Below are 22,402 nucleotides of genomic sequence, written 5' to 3' on the forward strand. Positions count from 1 at the left end.
CTTGTACACATATGGATGGATGTACATATGTATGTGTGTTTATACATAGTAGGCATACGCACAAACTACCCATGTATCTGTAATTAATACACAGAGATGGGGAGAAAGTGATTAGAAAATGTCTCATGTTTAGAAGGCAATGCTTCTACTGATCTTTAAAGGAAGCTAGAAGTACTAAAGGGAACAGATAGGGAAGTAGTATATTTCAGAAAAGGATATACACCAAATATTTTTCAGAAAATATCGCATTTACATAGGGCAGTTTGCCACTGTAACGAATAACATCAACCTGATGATGTGTCTGAATGTTTAGTGGTCACTCTTCTCCTCCGTGATCATAACTGGTCACTTCTCAGTTTTTTTTTCTAGCAGAACCTCCCCTAATTCCATGAAATTCAGGTAGGATAGGAAGATCTGAAGAGAACAAAGGGAAAGATAAATGTTCAAAAATAATAAGTTAATAATATTATCTTATTTTGCTTGTTACTCTAAGGAGCTTTATGCGGACAGGATGGAGGCCACTCCATCCTACATAGTAAACACTAATGGACTTTAGGAGATGATTTTCTTTCTTTTCACATTTCACATTCTTGTTTTACTTAGGCATGGGACTCTATAAGACATGAAAGAGCTCAACGACTGAACACTAGATGAGTATAAGAGCTTCTGCCTGTATTCATTGTTCATTTAGGGCAATGGAATCATTAATTACAACATTATGTAAGCAACAAATGTTGTCGTTGTTTACTTTACGTTGTTTTAGTTGCTGTTCTTGTTTATGGAGTTGTTGATTCTGGTGATGACGGTAATAATCCAATGAGAAATCATTTTTTTGTCCATTAACTTCCCGAGTGTTTCCTTCATATCCTTGTTCCTCAGACTATATATTAGCGGGTTCAACATAGGGATGACCATTGCACAGAAAACAGAGCCCACTTTGATGGTCAACATAGAGTTTTTACCATTGGGTATACAGTAGAGGAAAAGGACTGTTCCATAGAAGATTCCAACAGCTGTCAGGTGAGAGGCACAAGTGGAGAACGCCTTATGCCTTGCCCTTGCAGAATGCATTTTCATAACAGTTACAAAAATAAAAATATAAGAAGTGAATATGACCATAAGTGTGCTCAACATATTAAAATTAGCAATTATAAAAAGTATCAGCTGACTAAAGTGCTTATCAGAGCAGGAGGCAGAGAGTATGCCAGAATACTCACAGACGAAATTATTAATAATGCTAGTCCCACAAAAAGATAATATAAGGAGAGTGTAGGTGAATAGCAGAGAGAAGAGTTTGCCCCAGGAGTACCCTGCAGCCATAAAGAGGGTACAACGTTTCTGGGACATAATAACCACATATAAAGGGGGATTACAAATGGCTACAAAACGATCGTATACCATCACTTCCAACATGAATGTGTCACTCAAAGCACAGTTTGCCATAAAGAAAAATTGTGTAATACAAGCAGGGATAGATATTGTCCTGTCTTCTGCAACTAAATTTTCCAGCAGCTTTGGTACAGTAGTAGAGTAACAGAAATCCACAAAGGACAAGTGTTTAAGGAAAAAATACATTGGAGTGTGTAACTTGGGATTCATTATAATGATGGCAATCATTCCAAGATTCCCCATCACAGTAACCATGTAGATGGCCAAGAAAAGCAGAAAGAGAAGAATCTGAAACTCTGGGTACTCAGGGAATCCCAAGAGAATGAATATGACTGCAGCACTCTGATTTCTGTCAGAGATCATCATGGCTAACTTTGAGAGGAATTTGAAAAGAAATCCTGAAAAACAGAATAGTGCAATAATAAGGACACAAACAATGAGATGAAGTAGGTTTAAATTAATGACAATTAAAGGACATTTAAAAGAACTGATCATCTCCCTGATGAAAGGGAATGTTTCTGAATGCATAAAAGGTCAACCTTGAAGTCAGAAAGTCCCAGATTCTCATATTATCTCTGAGAAATGATTATTTGTGACCCTGGACTAATCACTCAAACTTTTGGTGACCCAGACACTTTACTAACACTGCAAGTTACAGGTCAGATGTCAACCTACATTAGAAGCGTTGTTTTCATAAAGAAAACTCTTTGTAGCCAAGAAATAAGCAATACAGAGAAAATAAAGACAATAATTTACTTGTGAAATTACTATTTACTGAAAAAACAAATCAAATCAGAATTTCTATTGAACGGATGAGAGAAAGGGAAAATAAGATGAATTCATATTTTAGAGGAGAAGAGAGAAAAGACGAGGAGAGGAGACTGGGAGAATGGTCAAGTGGTGAGTGGTGTCTTGGATTAAGTGTTAGTGACTAGCCCTTTCATGGTTCTGAGCACGATATGCATATAACACAGAAAATGATGCAAATAGGGGCACTTTTTGAATGTTGAAAATTATTCCAATCAGTAATAAAACAAAATAATTTTATACTCCAATCTTTATTCCTTCTCATTTTTGCCTGCAAAAATTCATTGTATCATTTTGCTTAATTTTCCAAAATACTACGTTTCCATTCAGGCTTTCATTTCTCTTCCTCTTCCAAATTTTTATTTATGTTTATTTTTATTTTTTTTCCTCTTGGTGAATTATGTCATTTCCTATCATGGTGTGAGGCTCACAGGAAACACTTCATATCACTTCAGAGCTTGGATTTCTGACTTTCAGAAGTCTTCCAAATTTATCCCAAGCTATACAGAATGAAGAAAATAGCATCCCCTGACCAGTTAAAAATGTGTGTGCATTAATTTTCAATGTATTCCCCAAATGCACATGAGTCTGAGAACTCATTAAACATCTACTCAATGAAGACAAACGATTGAGGAAGTTTTAAAAAAGACGGATTTAAGAAATCACACTCAGAAATAATGACAACTAACCACCAATATAATCGTCGATTTGAATCTTTCCAAACTTTACTTGCATTTCATATCACTCTAAAAAATTAAGATTTCCAAAATAATTCTTATTGTAAAAAAAAAAAAACAAAACTTCCTTTATTTATGGTGTTGGAAAAAGGCAATGTCGAGGCTGTAAAAAAGAGATGATCACTGTCTAGAAGAAAACTATTCTCCAAAAGTTTTGTTAATGATGTTCAATTTTGAAATATCGAAGAATAAATTTAGTAGAAATTACAGAGTTATTTGGGAAAATAATAGATCCAGTACTTTCTCTTACTCTAGAATTATTTGATTGGAGATAGAAAAAATATGTTCAAGTCGCACATCAGAAGACTGTCAGTCAAAAACCTGAGTTGCTGACACCTTAACTGAGACTTGATGGAAGAAAAACCTTTGGTATTACCTGGTCAAATCTCTGTACCACACTATCTTGAAAAATAAAAATCTTAAACTTGATTCCCTGCAATTCGCATCTTGTTTCAATTTTAAAAAATATGTATTTCGGCAATATTATTTCCGTAATGTTTTCTCAAACGTAGTTGTTATTTCAGCTAAAATGTACTAATCGCAATTCCCTGAAATACAGCATTAGTTCCCTCCTTGCTGCTTTCACTCACATAATTGTTCCTGCCTGAATTGCCCTCTCTCTTCATGCCCTGTTTCCTTCAGGGTTGGTTCCAGTTTGCCTCTTTCACAAGTGTTCGCTGAGTACCGAGCCTTTATATTTGCACTTTCTCTTAAAACCAGTTACACAGATTATCTATAAGAATCCATGGGCATTTAACATATAGTTTCTGACACGGACATTTTCTTTTTGGGTGTATCGACTCTCTTCCCACAGGGAATATGAGTTCTTGAATTCAAAGGCTTATATTTCCTATCATCCTTGGCACTTAGCACAGTTCTCTCTGAATACTAACTATCTACTAAATATGCAGTGATCATAGTGAAAATGATGATTTGAGAGTAGCACCTACCTCCTTTGCTGGTAGATAGTTTCAGATCTAGGAACTTGCAGGAATCTTCTAGTACCAGTATTTGTTTCTGAAAAGGAAATAAAAGGAATTGTCTTGGCAAATCTACTATGATAACCAGATTGTGGATGGTTGTTTCCTAGATTCATGGAAAAATGAGTGTTGAACTTGGACATGGTAGAAAAAATAGTCATTAGCAGAATTTGATTTGACTCAGAATTAAGAGAGAAATGAGGATGAATGTTCTAAAAAAATGAAAATGTAAATCATTTTTTGAACTGACTTCAATAGGACAGTAAAGTATTTTCTATGTTGCAGCGAAACTCAGCCTGAGGGACACATATTCTTATTGTACCAGTGACCTCAGGCTGAGATGGATGCTGTCAGTTTTACTTGTAGCTCTAAAAACATTGTGAAAGAGATGCTAGGGATTAATAGCCTTGACTGGCTAGGGCCAAAACAAGTAATCAGAGGAAATTCTGTCTTTAGGGAATAATATTTCCTTGAAATCATAGGGGATAGTTACAGCCAGTTTATTTTCCATTCACATTATTTTCTGTTGGTTGAAACCTATTTTACTAATATTAATGAGGAAATCTCTAAAGATGAAGCAACAGGAGACAATTCTTATTTAAAATTTTGTAAATAATTACCTAACTCAATAATTGACCCACATTGGGGTTGGAAGGTGACATTTCAGTAAAGAATACTGTGCAGACGAGTCCCCAAACAGTGTAACAGATTGGATTTAAGATGTAGAATTACTTCCTCCCTTGTTTTGGCCTATTCAAGTCCCACTTAAATTTCCATTTTCTGCAGCAACTTTTCATGATTCCCCCTCATTGTTAGTCGTTCCTTCCATGTAATTATCTCCAATTCATCACACTTTAAAAATGTATGCATAGATTTTCGCGTTACTTCAGATCGCAGAGGAGCCACCTCCACAGTTACTGCCACCTTGGGGATTTCTGGCACTTTTCTCTCCTCCTTAAATTCGGGTGTCTTTTATGAATAATCAAAAGCAGCAAAATCCAAAGCTATCAGGCCAGAGTTTTAAAACTAGAAAAAGAGATGATAAAGAGAGGTTTGACCCTAATCAGTTTCAGGACTGTGTTATTCAAGGTTTAACTCAAACTGGAACTGATTTGGAAGCAGTAGCAAAATTTCTTGATGCTTCTGGGGCAAAACTTGATTATGGCCGATATGCTGAAACACTCTTTGACATTCTGGTGGCTGGTGCCATGCTGTTCCCAGGTGGTACACTAGCAGATGACATGATGCGTCCAGATGTCTCTGTATTTGCAGCACAAGAAGACCTAGAGACCATGCAAACCTTAGCTCAAGTATTCAACAAGTTAATCAGGCGATACAAACACCTTGAAAAGGGATTTGAGGAAGAAGCTAAAAAGCTGCTGCTATTCTTGAAGTGTTTTTCAGAGTCTGAGAGGAACAAGCTGGTCATGTTGACTGGGGTTCTTCTGGTCAATGGGACACTTAATGCATCCATTCTTAACAGCCCTTATAATGAGAATTTGGTTAAAGAAGGCATTTCAGAGGCCTTTATGTAAAGCTGTTTAAATCAAGGATAAATGAAAAAGATATCAATGAAGTAGCTGCTAGTCTTCGAAAAGTCAGCATGGACAACAGACTGATAGAACCTTTTCCTGCTAACAAGCAAAGTGTTGACCACTTCACAAAATATTTTACAGAAGCAGGTCTAAAAGAACTTTCTGAGTATGTTTGTAACCAACAAATCATAGGAACTCGTAAAGAGCTACAGAAAGAATTTCAAGAACAGATGTCACGTGGTGATCCATTTAAGGATATAATTTTGTATGTCAAGGAGGAGATGAAGAAAAACAATATCCCAGAACAGATCGTTGTAGACATAGTCTGGTCAAGTGTAATGAGCACTGTGGAATGAAACAAAAAATGGGAGCGGGTAACAGAGTAAGTCATCAAGCATTTGAAGCAATATAGCCCTCTACTTGCTGCCTTTACTACTCAAGGTCAGTCTGAGCTGGCTCTGTTACTGAAGATTCAGGAGTACTGTTATGACAACATTAACTTCATGAAACCCTTCCAGAAAATCATGGTGCTTTTTTATAAAGGTGAAGTCCTGAGCGAAGAGCTTATTTTGAAGTGATATAAAGATGCACATGTTGCAAAGAGGAAAAGTGTCTTTCTTGAGCAAATGAAAAAATTTGTAGAGGTGCTCGAGATTGCAGAAGAAGAATTTGAGTCTGAAGCAGTAGAAGGCGACTGAATTGTGAACCTACAAGCTCAGTGAAGCAAACAGGAGTTGTAGATAAAATGTAATGTCTCATGTCTCCCTCTGGTTCTTACATCTTCCTACCTCCCTGTATCAAGCATGATATAAAGGCTTTCATAGCAAATTTATTTTAACTGTTTTCTACGGTTACTGAAAAATGTTGCATTTAGTTTTTAAAACCAAGTTTTAAGTAGTTACAGGAAGTATAGATTTGAATCTAATGCTACATTAATCTTTTCGGTTATTGTCTATCTCCTGTATTTTCTACTGTAATAATGTAATTTAAGGCCTTCCACAATGAACAGTTCATTTTACCCCTGGGTTTTCTATAAACAGTTTACAAGACATGATTTGTTTAAAAACAATTTGTTATGGAAATTCTGTTTGCAAATTAAACTGCACAAGTATCCAAAGGCAAATGACTTGTATGATAATTTGGTATGAAATGAAAAGGCAACATTAAATGGTGTTCAGAGCCCCATTCATCAGATGATAATCTATATATAAGATACCTTTTTAATTTCTGAACATTGATTCTAACGTAATTGGCTCACTTTTTGTCAATATTACTAAAAAGTATTTCTGTTAACACTTATTTTTGGCATTATTAAACTTTAAGCAAAAGGTTTCCAAGTAGCTTACAGCTAAAATTTCTATTACCCTTGCTCCCTGGTTTCTCACCTGTATGTAAAGGAATTAGTGGGAAACAATTCAGAAAAATCAAGGCAGCCAAGTGACCAGGAAGGTGGAAAGAAGAAAATTCAGATCTCTCCACAGCATACGTTTCTGCATTCAGTGTTTTAGCCAATAAAAGTAGGTTAGTGTCTGCTTTGCCACCACCTCCAGGTCCTTTTACAAATGTGTTATTAAAACAGTTTTGTCATTCATAGTATCTTGCACTCTAGATAACTGTAAGTTCATAGGAGAGGAATCTTTAGAGGGACTGCGTGTAAGGAAATGACGAATATCCTAAACCCAGTAAAATATTTAATATGTTAAGTGACCAATGTGTTCTAGATTACAAAGAGCCCCTTTGGGACTCCAAGTATAACTGTCAGATCTGTCCTCCTGCTTGTTGTATTGAAATGCAGGGATGGGACACCACCTGGCCATACTGGACTGGACTGTCTTCATTCTCTACTATATGCAGGGATGATGTAAATATTTGCCTAGTATCTACCCCATTGCATTTTCTTCTTGCCACAAGTCAAAAAAGTTTCTTTCCAGCTCAAATTTTTTTATTCTGATGGCTCACCTTTTTACTTTATCTTTGCTGATAATTTGTCTATATACCTAGCCATAGTCATTAGAAGAGAAGGTGATTGTTGCCTTATTTTTGGCAGCTAAATTGTTGTAGTAGGAAAAAGAGATTTTAAGTGATCATTTCAAAGCAAGCTGTTCTTAACTGAAGCTGGAAACTGTCACCAGGACGTCAATGAAATGTGCCCTGTCTTAGCATGTGCCATTAAGAGCCAAGAATTTGGTATTTAAAATTAAAAGTACACCTTGAGGAAATGAAGTGTAACATAATTTGAAACTATGTAATAGCCTTATAAGGAAGAGCATTATGGCTGATAATCTTGTGAGTGGAGTGTATGTTAAGTTTTCATATGCAGATATTATGTATCTATCTAATAGGTTTCTACTGTAGTGATCTGCTTCCTTTGTAATTTGTAGTCCTAAATGTTTTTTTAAAAAATAAAAGCCATCCTTAAACTTAGGTCTAATAGATCCGTTTTTGTTCAATTGGAACTTTAGAAACATTTATGCCTAAATGATTGGCATTGTATAACACATAGAAAATGTCTTTGTAGTTCATAAGTAATGTAAATTCTGCTTTCATCTGAGTATGTCCCAGACCACAGATACTATACCCTTGAGAGGACTCTGATCTAGATGGAGCTAGATTAACATATCTCCACAATGAAGTCTCATGTTACTACAATACAATCAAAATTACTTAAACTGTTTAATTGCATACTGTGTACACTTAAAAGAGGGTATGGAGTGTGTGTGTGTGTGTGTGTGTGTGTGTGTGTATGTCTGTGTGAGAGTGAATGACCTTTCAAGCTAAATCTTCCCTGATCACAGGAATCTTTTCCTACTAGTGGCATAAGGATTCATTAAAGTTGTTACAGTATTACGGACCAGTCCCAAAGAAGTAAAAACAACATGGGTTTGAATGGGGACTTCCTTAAGCTTAACTCTTTTAGTTTGGGGCTTTGTACCAGCAGGTGACAAGATTTCATATAAGTGATTTTTATGATATAACAGTATGGAAAACTAACAAAAGGAATCATGAGATGGGTTTGCCTATGGGAAACAAGAAATTCAACTGCCAGTGCCAACCCTACACCCTCAAACTGTCCTTAAAGGAAAGGCCAGGAATGCTATGCTTTCAATAGTGAATAAGTGTTAGTGATCATATTTTGCTGCTGCTGGATGTCAATATGTATCCTAACTGGTAGTATGAAGATAAAATGTTAGCTCTGCCACTTCTAGAGATATTTTGAGCCTGGGTTTCTTAAGTATGAAGAGAAAATGTCTTCAACATTTTTCTCCTTCTGGTTTATTTAAAGTTGAAAGTTAAATTAGCTACAGAGCTTTTTGACTTTTTAAGATTAATCAAGTGTTGGGGTTAAGTGGAAGACATTCATCTCTTCAGATGAAGTAGTATGGGTGACAGACTACTTCACCTTAATTCGGTTTAGAGTGTTGGTCTTCGGTGGAAGTAACATGGGCTTTGCCTCTTCTGGTTTGTAAAGCTCTTTTCATGAACTGGCTTTCGTGCTCCACTTCAAATCTTTGTGAGACAAGGCCTGTGGACCTTTAACAGAAATGTTTCATGATTACATAAGCAAATCATTTTGAGCCCCAGTTCCCTATAAATTGATGAGCATCCCTTATTGATAAAAGGAAAATAGAATTACAGCTGTGCTTACTTTTGGATAATGGGACTGGAATTTCAATTTGAGCATTCTTGTCATAAAACAGTCTTAAATATAAAATAATTTTAAATTTGTTTGTTAATTGGATTTCTGCATACAGGATGTGCATGTTATTTGTATAGGTATAAGCAATTTTAGCCTTTTACATGAGGGTGATTTGCCATTTTTTTCTTGTCCACCATAAGAATTGCAGTCCATTTCTGAACTGGATTATATGTGAATACATTTCATAGCTATATGTCCACCCATTACAATTTTGGGTTAATCTTTCCTTTTTGTTGTGTCCACATGGACTTAATGTACTACTATCAACTGGCATTTTAGGTGGGTTCAGATAGTGTGAATACTTTAAACAGTTGAATTTCATGGAATTTATGTAATGGAAACCTAGGATTACTAATTCTGAGTACAACTTCATTCCTTCATAAAGTAGAAGCTGCCAAGAGCTATTGAACAAGTTTTAAAAGTGATTTCAAATCCAATAAGTATATTGTACTGTTATTTAAGCAATACAGAGAGAGGGTTTCTAGTAAACAGTCATTTTTCTACATTTGCCCGAATTCCTTCTTTTTTTGCCACGTTATTCTTAAAATCACAGACTTGACCACCTAGCATAACTTGTGTTTTCTGACAGTACGTATCACTGTCCACATAAAGCTCTATTGAAGTTACAGCTTTTATAGAACCAAAAGATTTGTTCAAATGGAGATATTGGAAGTTGAAACTAGAGGTATGAGCTAAATACCACCTAGAACTAAAAGAAATTCCTTATTTTTTAAGGTTTTATCTAGGGGTTTGTTAATACATGCATTAATGTGGTCTTAAAGATAACAGGAGTAATATTGTTTTTGCTTAGTGTTGCTTAAGTGTTTTTTTTTCAATTCTTTGGCTTGTGGGCATCAAATTAACCTCTGGGGAGTTAGCATTGATATTAAATGATTATTTTATATTACACTTTGTAGCTGCAATAATAGCTTACTTGTCCTACCACTTATATGTAAGCCACAAATATTATGTGGTTTTAGTTGTCCTGTTTTGCTAGATTGTCTACCGAAACGTCAGCCTTTATTTGGCAAAATGTGTACAGATGGTTCTTCTCAAATAAACTCGTTGTTAATCCATATTGTAAACTATTTTAAACACTGCACTGCGACTGATTTTTCCACTTTGGGGATCTAGCTAGATCACTCCATTTAGGACATCTAAAGTATACCTTTGAGTGGGAACCGTGAGCTAAAAAAATTCAGAGGCTTTTGTCCCAAGGATTGAATAAAAAAATTATCAAGAGTACAGATTCTGAGATTATACCATAAACTATATATATATGGAGAGAGAGAGGGAGGGAGGGAGAAGGAGAGGAAGAGAGAGACAGAGAGACAGAGAGAGAATTTGGGGTTCTGGAAAGGAATCTTGATGAAAAACTGTAGTTGGGCACTATGTAAAATCAAACAGTTGATTTGTAAAGTATGACAATTTCAGAGTGTCTGAGAAAAACTAGCCAGGATCCACGCAATGCTGGTGCTTATATTAATGGCAAAAGTAGCTTGTACTAGTTCATTTTTTTTAAGCTGCCACACCCTAAAACTCCTTTAAAAGTTAAATTTACCTACAGGTGAATAAATGTTGACAAGAAACATCAAAGCAGTCATTTTTTGACCTGTCCTTACTTGGCAGTCTTTATTATGTCAGAAAAGCTTTATGCTGTCCTACTTGATTTCTGTAGCATTTTAAGGTTTAAATGTCATGTAAATGCAGTAGTGTTCCAAGTAAGAGTAATATAAAAGATAAAGAACAAAATGGTGAGTGGAGAAGTCTGGCAAACTAGCTAACTCTTGGCACTCTGGAACATGTCCACAACTTAACTACAGCCATCCAATCCAGTAACTGTAATGATGCTTATTACTATGTATAATTGTGAAAATTGCTTCTTGTCTGTACCCTTGAAACTGAAATAAAATTTAAAGAGAATCTTTGTTAATGTAAAAAGAAAAAATTGTATGCATATATATACATATATATATATATGAGATGGCATAATACAGTATAACATAACATAAAAAATACGTGTATACATCTTAAGCATTTTAATGATTTCTCCTTACATTACATCATCTCTTTTAAAACAAGGACATTTAGAATCTCTCTTCATATTCTTAGGGTACTTATTTACACCTTAGAGCATGTTACATTTACATAAGATATACTGATTTCTATCTAAGTGGCTAAAAACTTTACACATTATCTCATTTGACTCTCATAACAGTCTGGAGAAATAGGTGCTGTTAATATAATCTTTTGAAAGATGGGAAAACTGAGGAAAACAGCAATTAAGTAACTTGCCTATGATCAAATGGCTGGTAAATATTCCCGAGTCTTTGCCTAGCACTCTATCCACAACTATCTCTTGCCATATTTATTAACTCTTATCTAACACTGTCATGAAATATGTGTGAAACAAACAAAAACAAATGTTCAGTCAGTGAAAGACCTTAACCAAATAATAGCGCACATATCCATAATAATAGTAGTGATGATAACTTCAATTGTCATAGAAACTTAGTTTGCTCTTCGTTTCCCCAGAAATAATTATTGATAGAACTTGGATCAGTCCCAAATTATCCAAGTATGTGGCAGAGGAAGTCTCATACTCTCCTCCATTGCATTGCTAGTGGATAAAAAAGTCCAGTTTGACAATCAAGAAAACGTTGATTTTGATAACAGTAAACAGTCAGACTTTAATGCCTTAAACACACATTTATTAAGCAGATATTGCATTGAGCATTGATAGGGTGTACCAATTTTACATAACACTCCAGTTTGCACAGGAGGCATACAGTTTTGCAGGGTCGTGATAAAAAAATTAAATTCCCGTTTCTCTGGTGTTCTACGTTTTAGGAACAACTTTCTGCAAAAGTAATCCTGTAAAATTGTGACAGTATGCATCATTCCCAGTCTTCAATATGGGAAAAATAGAGGTTCAGAAAGATAGTGATTCACCTACTGTGAAAAAGCTGTTAAATGAGCTCCGGATCTGAAGGGCAAAGTTCTTTTTCTTTTTTTCTCATTAAATTTACCCTCTTCCCCTTCCAAGTTAAGAAGCAAAAATAAATATAAACAAAGGGCTATAAAATATTCAGAGAATTTGGCCCAGCAATATTACGTCTACGTCTGAATCCCAGAGAGATCATGCAAATGGAAAAGGGACTCACATTAACAAAAATATTCATAGTATCTATATTTATGGTGGCAAAGAATTGAAAATTGAGGGGATGCCTATCAATTGGGGAATGGCTGAGCAAGTTATGATGCAAGAGTGCAATGGAATATTATTGTGTTATAAGAAATATTGTGCAAGCAGATTTCAATAAAACCTGGAAGGACTTATATGAACTGATACCGAGTGTGGGGAGCAGACATTATATAACGTTGGACACAGTTACAGCCACATTGTGTGATTACCAACTTTGATAGACTTGGCTCTTCTCAGCAATGAAAGGTTCCTAGACAACTCCATAGATCATATGTTGGAAAATGCTATCCACATCCAGATAAAGAATTATGGAGTTTGAATGCATTTCTAAACATAATATTTGCCATCTTTCTTTTGTTTTGTTTCATTTTCTTCCTTGTGGTTCATTCCATTGATTATAATTTTTATTATACCTCCACCAATGTGAAAATTGTGTCATGTTCTTCCTTCGTTTACCAAGAAGACCATGCCATCAGGGAAATGATGACGAGACTTGCACTTGACTTTGTTTTGAGTGAGGGAGGCCTGTTCAAAGTCACCAGCCTCACTTCTCCTCCAGAGCCATCTGGATCCAGTGACCAGATATTCATCAGGATGACTGGACATCGCCCAGGATGCATTCGGAGACCTTGGCCTATTTAGGCCAAGGAATATAGGGAAAGGAAGGGAAGGAAAGAGAAGGGAAAGATCTAGCCAGTAAACCCCAAATTGACTGGGCATCCTCTGGCCATCCAATTTTTGTACATGTGGAGATAAGATGGAAAAAAAACTATTGGGTATTGAATGACTTCTTGAAAATGGCAATGTAACTGAGCAAATGATACTCAGATCTGTAACTGCTTATGAATAAAATCAGGAAGCTAATGGTAGACATAAGGGATCCCAACAGTGAAAGAATGCAAACCAATGTGAAAATATTTTTAGTATAAATGTATATGTAGACCTTATATTAGATTACAAGTCATCTGGGGGATGTGTTTTAATATTAAATCAGTGGTTTTATATCCTAGAAATACACTGGAGTAAATAAACAGATTTCTTTTCAGACATTGAAATTTATTCTTTGTTATGAATCTGAAATATATAACAATCTATATGCTATTTCACAATAAAACAAAAATGTTAGATTTATTATTTTTAATTTCCTCAATTCGTTCTGGAAATTAGTTACCAGTACTAGATATCTAAAAGGAAAAATAATCAATAAAACATTTAAATGGGAAAAAGTGTGTTAAAAAGAGATAATCATTGAATGATTCAGTTACTGTCCATCCATCAGTATTTAGCAAGCTCTTACAATGTATGAAATACCATGCTAAACATTGATGATACAAATAAAGGTAAAAATGCAGATAGTAGTGTTTAGGAGCTCATAATTAAGTGGAAGAAAACTTGAACATAATTATGTACATATGAACAATGTATGTGTTTATAAACCCCCCCATACATATATAGATACACATTTATACACACAATACAATACGTATGTGTGTGTACACACATATATCCACATACATATAGAGTTATGGATACATAAAAATATATGTGTATAAATGCATGCATAAATATATATGTGTGTATGTATATATGTTAATATATGTTTATGTGTGTGCAAGTATGTGTGTATGCCTCTGTGTGTGTGTATATATATATATATATGCATATATATATATATATGTGTATATGTGTATATCTGTGTGTGAGTATATGTATATATACGTTGTTCCATCATTTCAGTCATGGACACTTCATTAGAACGTTTTGGGTTTTCTTGGCAAAGATACCAAAGTCCTTTTCCATTTCTTTCTCCAACTCATTTCACAGATGAGGAAATAGAAACACAGATAATTGACTTCTCCAAGGTCACACAGCTAGTGATTATGAGATCCCAGATTTGAACTCAGAAAAAATGACTCCAGGACCAACACTCTATCCATTGTGCCACGTAGAAACTTCTTACACACACACACACACACACACACACACACACACACATACACACATTCACATATACACTCTAGTATGTAGTATAAATGAAAGATAATCTCCTAGGTAAGGTATTAGTAGTGGAGAAGCAAGAAATAACTTTGATAAAGACAGACATTCAGGTAGATAGTGAAAGTCAAATAATCAAACACAGAGAGAGAGACAGACAGACACAGACAGAGACAAAGAGACAGACACTGAGAGAGAGGCTGAGACAGAGATACACAAAGAGACAGAGGCAATGATAGACAGAGAATGAGAGTGAGTAGCACTTTATCTCTCTTGTGTTTCTTTCTCTTCTTGTTCAATGACTTGTTTCTCTTTCTCTATCTAGCCCTTTCTGTCGTTGTCTCTGTTTCTCTCGAATTATCTTCATCTATCTTTTGTAGATCCAGAATTTTATAGGTTTATGGAGAGTCCCTAATATGTAAATTCCTTCTCTTATTGCACAACCAATGCCAATAGAAACTGGATGGATAAGAAGGGAAGCAGAAAACGGAGAAAGAATTTTTGAAAGCAGTGTCTCTAACAAAGGCCTCTTTTTAAAAAATATATAGTGAGGTGAGGTGAAATTATAAGAATAATTCATTCTGAAATGGATAAATGGTAAAAGGATATGAACAGATTGTTTTGAGAAGAAGAAATTATATATATGCATATGCATGTGTATATGTATATATATATGTATGTGTGTGTGCGTGCATGTATATATATGTATATATAGTCATATTAAAATGCTCCAAATTTTTCTTGATGAGAGAAACACAAATCAAAACAACTCTGAGGGACCAAATCCAAGCTATCAGATCGACTAATGTGACAAATTATGAATATGATAAATGCTGGAGAAAATGTGGGAAAATTGGAACACTAATGCATTGCTGGGGCAACTTTGAACTGATCTAATATTGGGGACCAATGTGGAACTATGCCTGAAGGGGTATGAAACTGTGCACACCCTTTTACCCAGCAATACCACTAAAAGGGCTGTATCCTAAAGAGATCATAAAAATGGGAAAAGGGCCCAAATGTACAAAAATGTTTATAGCACTTCTTTTTGTTGTGTCAAAGAATTGGAAACTGAGCTGATGTCCATCAATTTGGGGAACGGTTGGACAACGTGGCGTGTATGAACTTAATGGAATACTCTTGTAGTATAAGAAATAATGAGCAGGTGTGCTTCAGAAAAATTCACAGAGACTGAAATGAACTGATGCTGAATGAAATGAGCAGAACCAGGAGAATATATTGCACAGTAACAGCCACACTGTGTGATGATTGACTTTGATAGACTTAGCTCTTCGCAGAAATGCAAGGAATTAAGACAACTGCAAAAGAGTCATGATGGAAAATATTCTTCATATCCAGAGAAAGAACTTGGAATCTGAATGCAGATAGAAGCATATTGTTTGCTCCCTCTCTCTCTCTCTCTCTCTCTCTCTCTCTCTCTCTCTCTCTCTCTCTCTCTCTCTCTCTCTCTGCTTTCGTTTTCTTTCTTTGATCTTCTGGTTCTTCCCATAGATTCTAAAGTTTTAAATCATGATGAATGTGAAAATATGCTTAATGTGAATGCATATGAGAGCCTATATCAGATCTCACTCAGTCTTGAAGAGGGTGGAGGGGAAGGGGAGAAATTTAAGATCCAAAATGTCTTGAAAGTGAAAACTAAAAATAAATAAATAAAATGCTGAGATTAACAAAAAAAAAAGATTTATAGGTTCTTCTCCATGTAGATCACTCTTCTGCGCACCCCTACTTATTTTTTGTATCTCAAATTACTTTTTTCTTTTCTAAAAAATAATTAATTAATTTAATTCTCAATAGACACTTCCACAAGATTTTGAGTTCCAAATAATCTCCCCATCTTTCCCCTCCTCCCGCTTCAAGACCGCGTGCATTCTGTTTACCACTTCTCCCAATATGGCCCTCCTTCTATCACACCCCATCCTTCTCTTATTCCCATCCCTTCCATTTTCTTACAGGTCAAGATAGATTCCTAAACCCATTGCCTGTATATCTTATTTCCCAGTTGCGTGTAAAAGCAATTTTGACAGTCATGTTTAAAACTTTGAGTTCCAACAACTCTCCCTTCTTCCATCCCCACCCTTCCCCTCTGAGAAGACAAACAATTCCATATAGGTCACACATGTGCAGTTTGGCAAAACACTTCCATAACACTCATATTGTGAAAGACTAACTATATTTCCCTCCATCCTATCCTGCCTCCTATTTATTCTATTCTCTCTTTTGACATTGTTCCTCCTCAAAAGTGTTTACTTTTAATGACACCTTTCTCCCATTTGCCCTCCCTTCTATCATCCCCATCCCCTGCTTATCCCTTTCACCACAACTATCCTATAGTGTAAAATGGATTTTTATACCGAATTCAGCGTGCATGTTATACCCTCCTTAAGCCAAATACGATGAGAGTAAGGTCCACTATTTCCCTCTCATCTTCCCCCTCTTCCCTCCTTTGGAAAAGCTTTTTCTTGCCTCTTTTGTCTGAAATATATTGCCTCATTCTATTTCTCCCTTTATCTTCCCCATATATTCCTCTCATTCCTTAATTTTATTTTTTAGATATCATAACTCCCTATTGAATTCACTGCATGCCCTCTGTCTATATGCATATAATCCCTCTAACTACCCAAATCCTGAGAAAAGTTTCAAGAGTTATGAATATTATCTTTCCATGAAGGAATGTAACCAGTCCAACTTTAGTAAGTCCCTTATGATTTTCCTTTCCTGTTTACCTTTTCATGCTTCTCTTGATTCTTGTGTTTGTAAGTTAAGTTTTCTATTCAGCTCTGGTCATTGGCACATACAGGTTCCACCCACCTGGGGCTCAGAATCTCCTACTGGTCTACTGAGGTGGGGCTTGCTGGGATGCTTCTGCTCCTGCACTGGTCCCCTTCAGTCACAGCAAGAGGGACCCTTCCCTTCGATCTCCATAGCCTCAGGGGAGGGCAGCCTAGTATAAAAAGATTGTAAGTGAGAATAGTAGAGAAGAAATGAGAGGAAATCAAAAAATAAGAGAAAACTGCAAGAAATAGGCATTCTATAGGCTGCCCATTTCATGATTCCTTAGTGTGCATTACTATTTCTGACAATCTCAAACATCTAGGCATAGAATAATAATTTGTATAATAAAGACATATTATAATATATTATCCTTTTATTTAATCCTTTCCATTCCATATCACTGGGTAAATTATTATCAAGCTAGAGGTGTTTAAAATATCATACTAAGCACGAAACGTATATAAAGGTGCATAAACTTAGATTCCTGGATTTCATCCATGACTTTTTGGCTTTCAAAAACAGTTCATCATTATTTTTAGTGAAGATTTTTTTTCTTTATTTTTAATTGCTAATGTAGGCAAGTGTTTTCTGTGATATTTTAAGTCTAATTGATATATTTCTTTTCTTCTCAAAGGGTAATGGAGGACTAGGAGGGATGAAGAGAATATTGAAATTAAAAAGTTTTAATTTATTTTACAAATAAAGAGAAAAAAGAGAAAAAAAATCCACCCTGAAAAACATGGTGAAAATAACAGCGTGTCATTATTTCTTCAGTCTTAAATGAAAAATCAAATTTAAATTGTATTTCATTTGAATATCAAAAACATTTTTGTTGCCTATATAGTTTTCACAACATTCTTCATCTCCATATTTCTCAGTGTATAGATGACAGAGTTCATCATGGGCAAAATGGCTGTGTAAAATTGAGAACTCTATCATTTTGGCTGGCAGAGGAAGGTGGAATATAGGTGGCAATACAGTGTAAAAAGAATGGAGCAACTACCATGACATGGGAAGCATAGGTGGACAGTGCTTCACATCAAGCATCTGATGAATGATTCCTAAGGTTATATAGTATGACAATACAAGATGCCACCAAAACCAGAAAGGTGACCAACACAACCATTCCAGCATTTGCAATGCGTAAGATGTTTCAGGTACGTGTGTCAATGCAGACAAGTTTTCAAAGGGCTTTCAAATCACACATGTAGTGATCCACTAGATTAGGGCCACAGAAAGGTTGTCAAATGATGGTGATAATTTGGCAATGACATGCCAAAAGGCTACTGATCCGACCATTAAAAGCATCACGTTACATCTCTGTCTACTCACAATTATCATGAAATGCAAATGTTTACAAATGGTGTCATAACAATCAAAGTCCATAGACACCAGAATGAACATCTCAACCCTTGTAAGCAAATGACCAGTAAAGAGCTCAGTCATGCAGCTATTATAGCAATTGGATTTCTGCTTGGAAAGTAAGTCCTTGAGTAGTCAGGGAACCACAGTGCAAGTACATGCAAAGTCCTATATGTAGGATATATATTATGTAGGATAAGTGAGAGAGAAAATAGTATATGGGTTGTTGGATTAAATGATTACATGCAATAGTGACAACGATAATAAAGTTCCCAAAGGAGATGGTATAATAGCAGAGCAAGAAGATTATAAAACATATCATCTTAATTTCTGTCTTCTTGAGACATCCCTAGAGAGCAAATTCTGTGACATTGTTCTGATTTTCCATGAATTTGAAGGAGAAGACAATTTTCTAGAAAAAAAATTCTAATTGACCTGGAATTAAACCAAATATGGCAAATCAGTAAAAGTACTGAGTTTGTAGATGTTTTTGGATGGAAGTCTCATTAGCAGATTATGGATGCAATTTTAATTCTACTATTTGGCTTTTTCTATACATATAAATAAAAATAAAAAAAGTCTTAATCTCATTCAGTTGATTTGTCTTCTAATAAAGGTAAATACCTGTCTCGTAGCTTTTATCATGCTATTAATATCTATTTATATCTGTGAGTTAAAATGAAAAATAAGTTTAAAAGATCTGTTACTCTCATGAAAGTCCATTTTAGTGGGCTTCTTAATCAAGAAAATGATCACTTTTGTGAGAAAGCAGCCTATATCAGTCAGCTCTTAACATAATTAAATTGAAGTGGTTAAAAATGGACATTCCCAACGTTTTATTAAACAAGTATGACAAAAGATATTATTTTTGGAAAACTTTAACAAATATTATATATGAATATGATGCTAGTTATCAAAATAATTATCCTTTGGAAAACTAGGAAAAAAATAATACCGAACAAATTTTTTATTCCACTAGCCTAATCCATTTTAATTACCCAATTAGCAGTCAGTGAGAAATTATAGGCCTTAAAAGAATGGAATGGATGTCTAAATAAGGAGAGCAAGAAAATATACAAAACATGACAAATAAGGTTCAGCTCCCAAAGTGGTTGGATTTAAAACATGAGAAGTAATATTTTACAATGGACTAAGAAACCACTGATATGGATTTATTTCTGTTGCTGAAAAGGAAGAGTGGACTAGTTAATCGATGAGTGGGTACCTCTTATTATTCAAACATCAGAGATAAAATAAAGAAATAGTATAGAGTGAGGGAGGAAAGAATGACACTAATTAAGTGGAGCAATGATATTTACTGTGACAGTTTTAAGAGATCTGGGTGGTAGTTCACTTTACAAGCTTTGTGGCAATTGAGGATGTGGTAGAGGCATACTATTAGTCTGAGATTTGGGGGAAAGGTTAAACTCTTTTTATCTTTCTCTCTCCCTTTTTGTTTTCTAGATGTATCCATATCTCTGATATTCTTGAACAAAAATATCTCACTACTCTTACTCATCCTCCTTCTAACCTTCTTCACTTCCCTTTTCTTGCCTTCCTTCATATCTTCCTCCTTCTCCTTTTGATCCCCCACTTTCCAGCATGACTTACAAAACTCCTTAAAAAACTCCTCAAATCAAATCCTTCAGGCTTGGAAGGATATTTCAGATCGTTCCTCACCACATTTCCTTTCTGGCATAAACTTGTAGAACCCAGGTCCACTGTCATTGTTATATGTTTTTAATAGATTGGTGTACTTGTTTCATCTGTTGGGTGGTAGGAGGGAGGATGTCTCCAACAGCATTGACAGTAAACTTCCCAACATCAATGAATCTGGAGCAATAATACTTGAGTTCTAATATTTATATCCTAATTTTTGTAAAAGAAGATGCAGGCATAAGAGAATAGTGAACAAGATGGAAAAAAACAGTTAAATCATATGATTGCTAGAATTAACACAACTGTAAGGGAAATACGACAATAATTTATATAAAATCTGAGACTAAAGAAGACATGTTCAGTAATTTCAGTTGTGTCTGTCTTTTGTGACGACATTCGGAGTTTTCTTGGCAAAGGTACTAAAGTGGTTTGTCATTTCCTTCACCAAAAAGACACCAGAGACATTAAAAAACTGCAATGAATGGGAACAGGAACTATAATCTTATTGCTATATGGAACTTCCAAGTGAGGAAATTCCCTCTTACACTTGAGATTAGCACTTTTTCTTTGAGAATGAACTTGTAGAACTGCCTAGAATGTTGAGAGGTTAAATGACTTGCCAAAATCTAGAGAAACAAATTTTTTTCAGATGTAGGACCTTGGTACATATAAAAATATCAACGGTTAGTGATCTATATGCCTAATTTCCCACCTATATGAAATGTGATTTTTAATAATGTGCACATTAGGATATCTTTCATTCTTTAATTCATAAAGAATAGGCAGGGTCACATGTGTTATACTACAACCATCCTCTTTTATTATCACATATGTTACTGGAAAGTGTAAAATGTCCAACTATTTCATGTGTGTTGTAAAAAAAATCAGTAGGCATTTCTTAAGTGCTTAGTGTACCACTTCTCAATTACTAGAGATTTTTTAATGTGCTGCAGCTGGTTTCTAACTGAATGGTCTCTCAATACTGTCTGCCATGCATACATCCAAATTATTGAATGTTTCTTTTTTTTTTCTCTCCGATTCAGCCTTTGGCATTTATTTATTTTTTTATTTTAATTTTTATTTATTTATTTAACTTTTAACATTCATTTTCACAAAATTTCGGGTTTCGAATTTTCTCCCCTTTTGTCCCCTGCCCCCACCCCAAAACACCGAGCATTCTAATTGTCCCTATCACCAATCTGCTCTCTCTTCTATCATCCTTCTCTGCCCTTGTCTCCATCTTCTCTTTTCTCCTGTAGGGCCAAATAACTTTCTATACCCCTTTACCTGCATTTCTTATTTCCTAGTGGCAAGAACAGTACTTGAAAGTTGTTCCTAAAACTTTGAGTTCCAACTTCTTTTCTTCCCTCCCTCCCCACCCCTTCCCTTTGGAAGGCAAGCAATTCAATATAGGCCAAATCTGTGTAGTTTTGCAAATGACTTCCAGAAGAGTCGTGTTGTATAAGACTAACTATATTTCCCTCCATCTTATCCTGTCCCCCATTACTTCTATTCTCTCTTTTGATCCTGTCCCTCCCCATTAGGGTCGACCTCAAATTGCTCCCTCCTCCCGATACCCTCCCTTCCATCATCCCCCCCACCCTGCTTATACCCTTATCCCCGACTTTCCTGTATTGTAAGATAGGTTTTCATACCAAAATGAGTGTACATTTTATTCCTTCCTTTAGTGGAATGTGAAGAGAGTAAACTTCATGTTTTTCTCTCACCTCCCCTCTTTATCCCTCCACTAATAAGTCTTTTGCTTGCCTCTTTTATGAGAGATAGTTTGCCCCATTCCATTTCTCCCTTTCTCCTCCCAATATATTTCTCTCTCACTGCTTGACTTTATTTTTTTAAGATATGATCCCATCCTCTTCAACTAACTCTGTGCACTCTGTCTCTATGTGTGTGTGAGTGTGTGCATGTGTGTGTGTGTAATCCCACCCAGTACCCAGATACTGAAAAGTTTCAAGAGTTACAAATATTGTCTTTCCATGTAGGAATGTAAACAGTTCAACTTTTATAAGTCCCTTATGACTTCTCTTTACTGTTTACCTTTTCATGATTCTCTTCATTCTTGTGTTTGAAAGTCAAATTTTCTTTTCAGCTCTGGTCTTTTCATCAAGAATGCTTGAAAGTCCTCTATTTCATTGAAAGACCAGTTTTTCCCCTGAAGTATTCTACTCAGTTTTGCTGGGTAGGTGATTCTTGGTTTTAGTCCTAGTTCCTTTGACTTCTGGAAT

The 22,402-nt window shown here is 35.3% G+C and overlaps 1 protein-coding gene and 2 pseudogenes across 1 annotated transcript; 1 reads left to right on the forward strand and 2 right to left on the reverse strand.

The window, feature by feature from the left end:
• Positions 1 to 759: 759 nt before the first annotated feature.
• LOC140515797 (olfactory receptor 5D18-like) lies at positions 760 to 1,755 on the reverse strand. The gene has a single exon (XM_072626634.1). The coding sequence runs from the start codon at positions 1,753 to 1,755 to the stop codon at positions 760 to 762; it is 996 nt and encodes a 331-aa protein (XP_072482735.1).
• Positions 1,756 to 4,847: 3,092 nt separating this feature from the next.
• LOC140516469 (eIF5-mimic protein 2 pseudogene) lies at positions 4,848 to 6,146 on the forward strand (annotated as a pseudogene).
• Positions 6,147 to 17,944: 11,798 nt separating this feature from the next.
• On the reverse strand, positions 17,945 to 18,888 carry LOC140516451 (olfactory receptor 4P4-like; annotated as a pseudogene).
• Positions 18,889 to 22,402: the final 3,514 nt, after the last annotated feature.

This window comes from Notamacropus eugenii, chromosome X (assembly GCF_028372415.1).
Source record: "Notamacropus eugenii isolate mMacEug1 chromosome X, mMacEug1.pri_v2, whole genome shotgun sequence".
In the NCBI taxonomy this organism is placed as follows: domain Eukaryota; kingdom Metazoa; phylum Chordata; class Mammalia; order Diprotodontia; family Macropodidae; genus Notamacropus; species Notamacropus eugenii.

Bases quoted from the DNA above. Each gene is read 5' to 3' on its own strand.
- LOC140515797 (XM_072626634.1), bottom strand. From the start codon at position 1,755: ATGATGATCTCTGACAGAAATCAGAGTGCTGCAGTCATATTCATTCTC.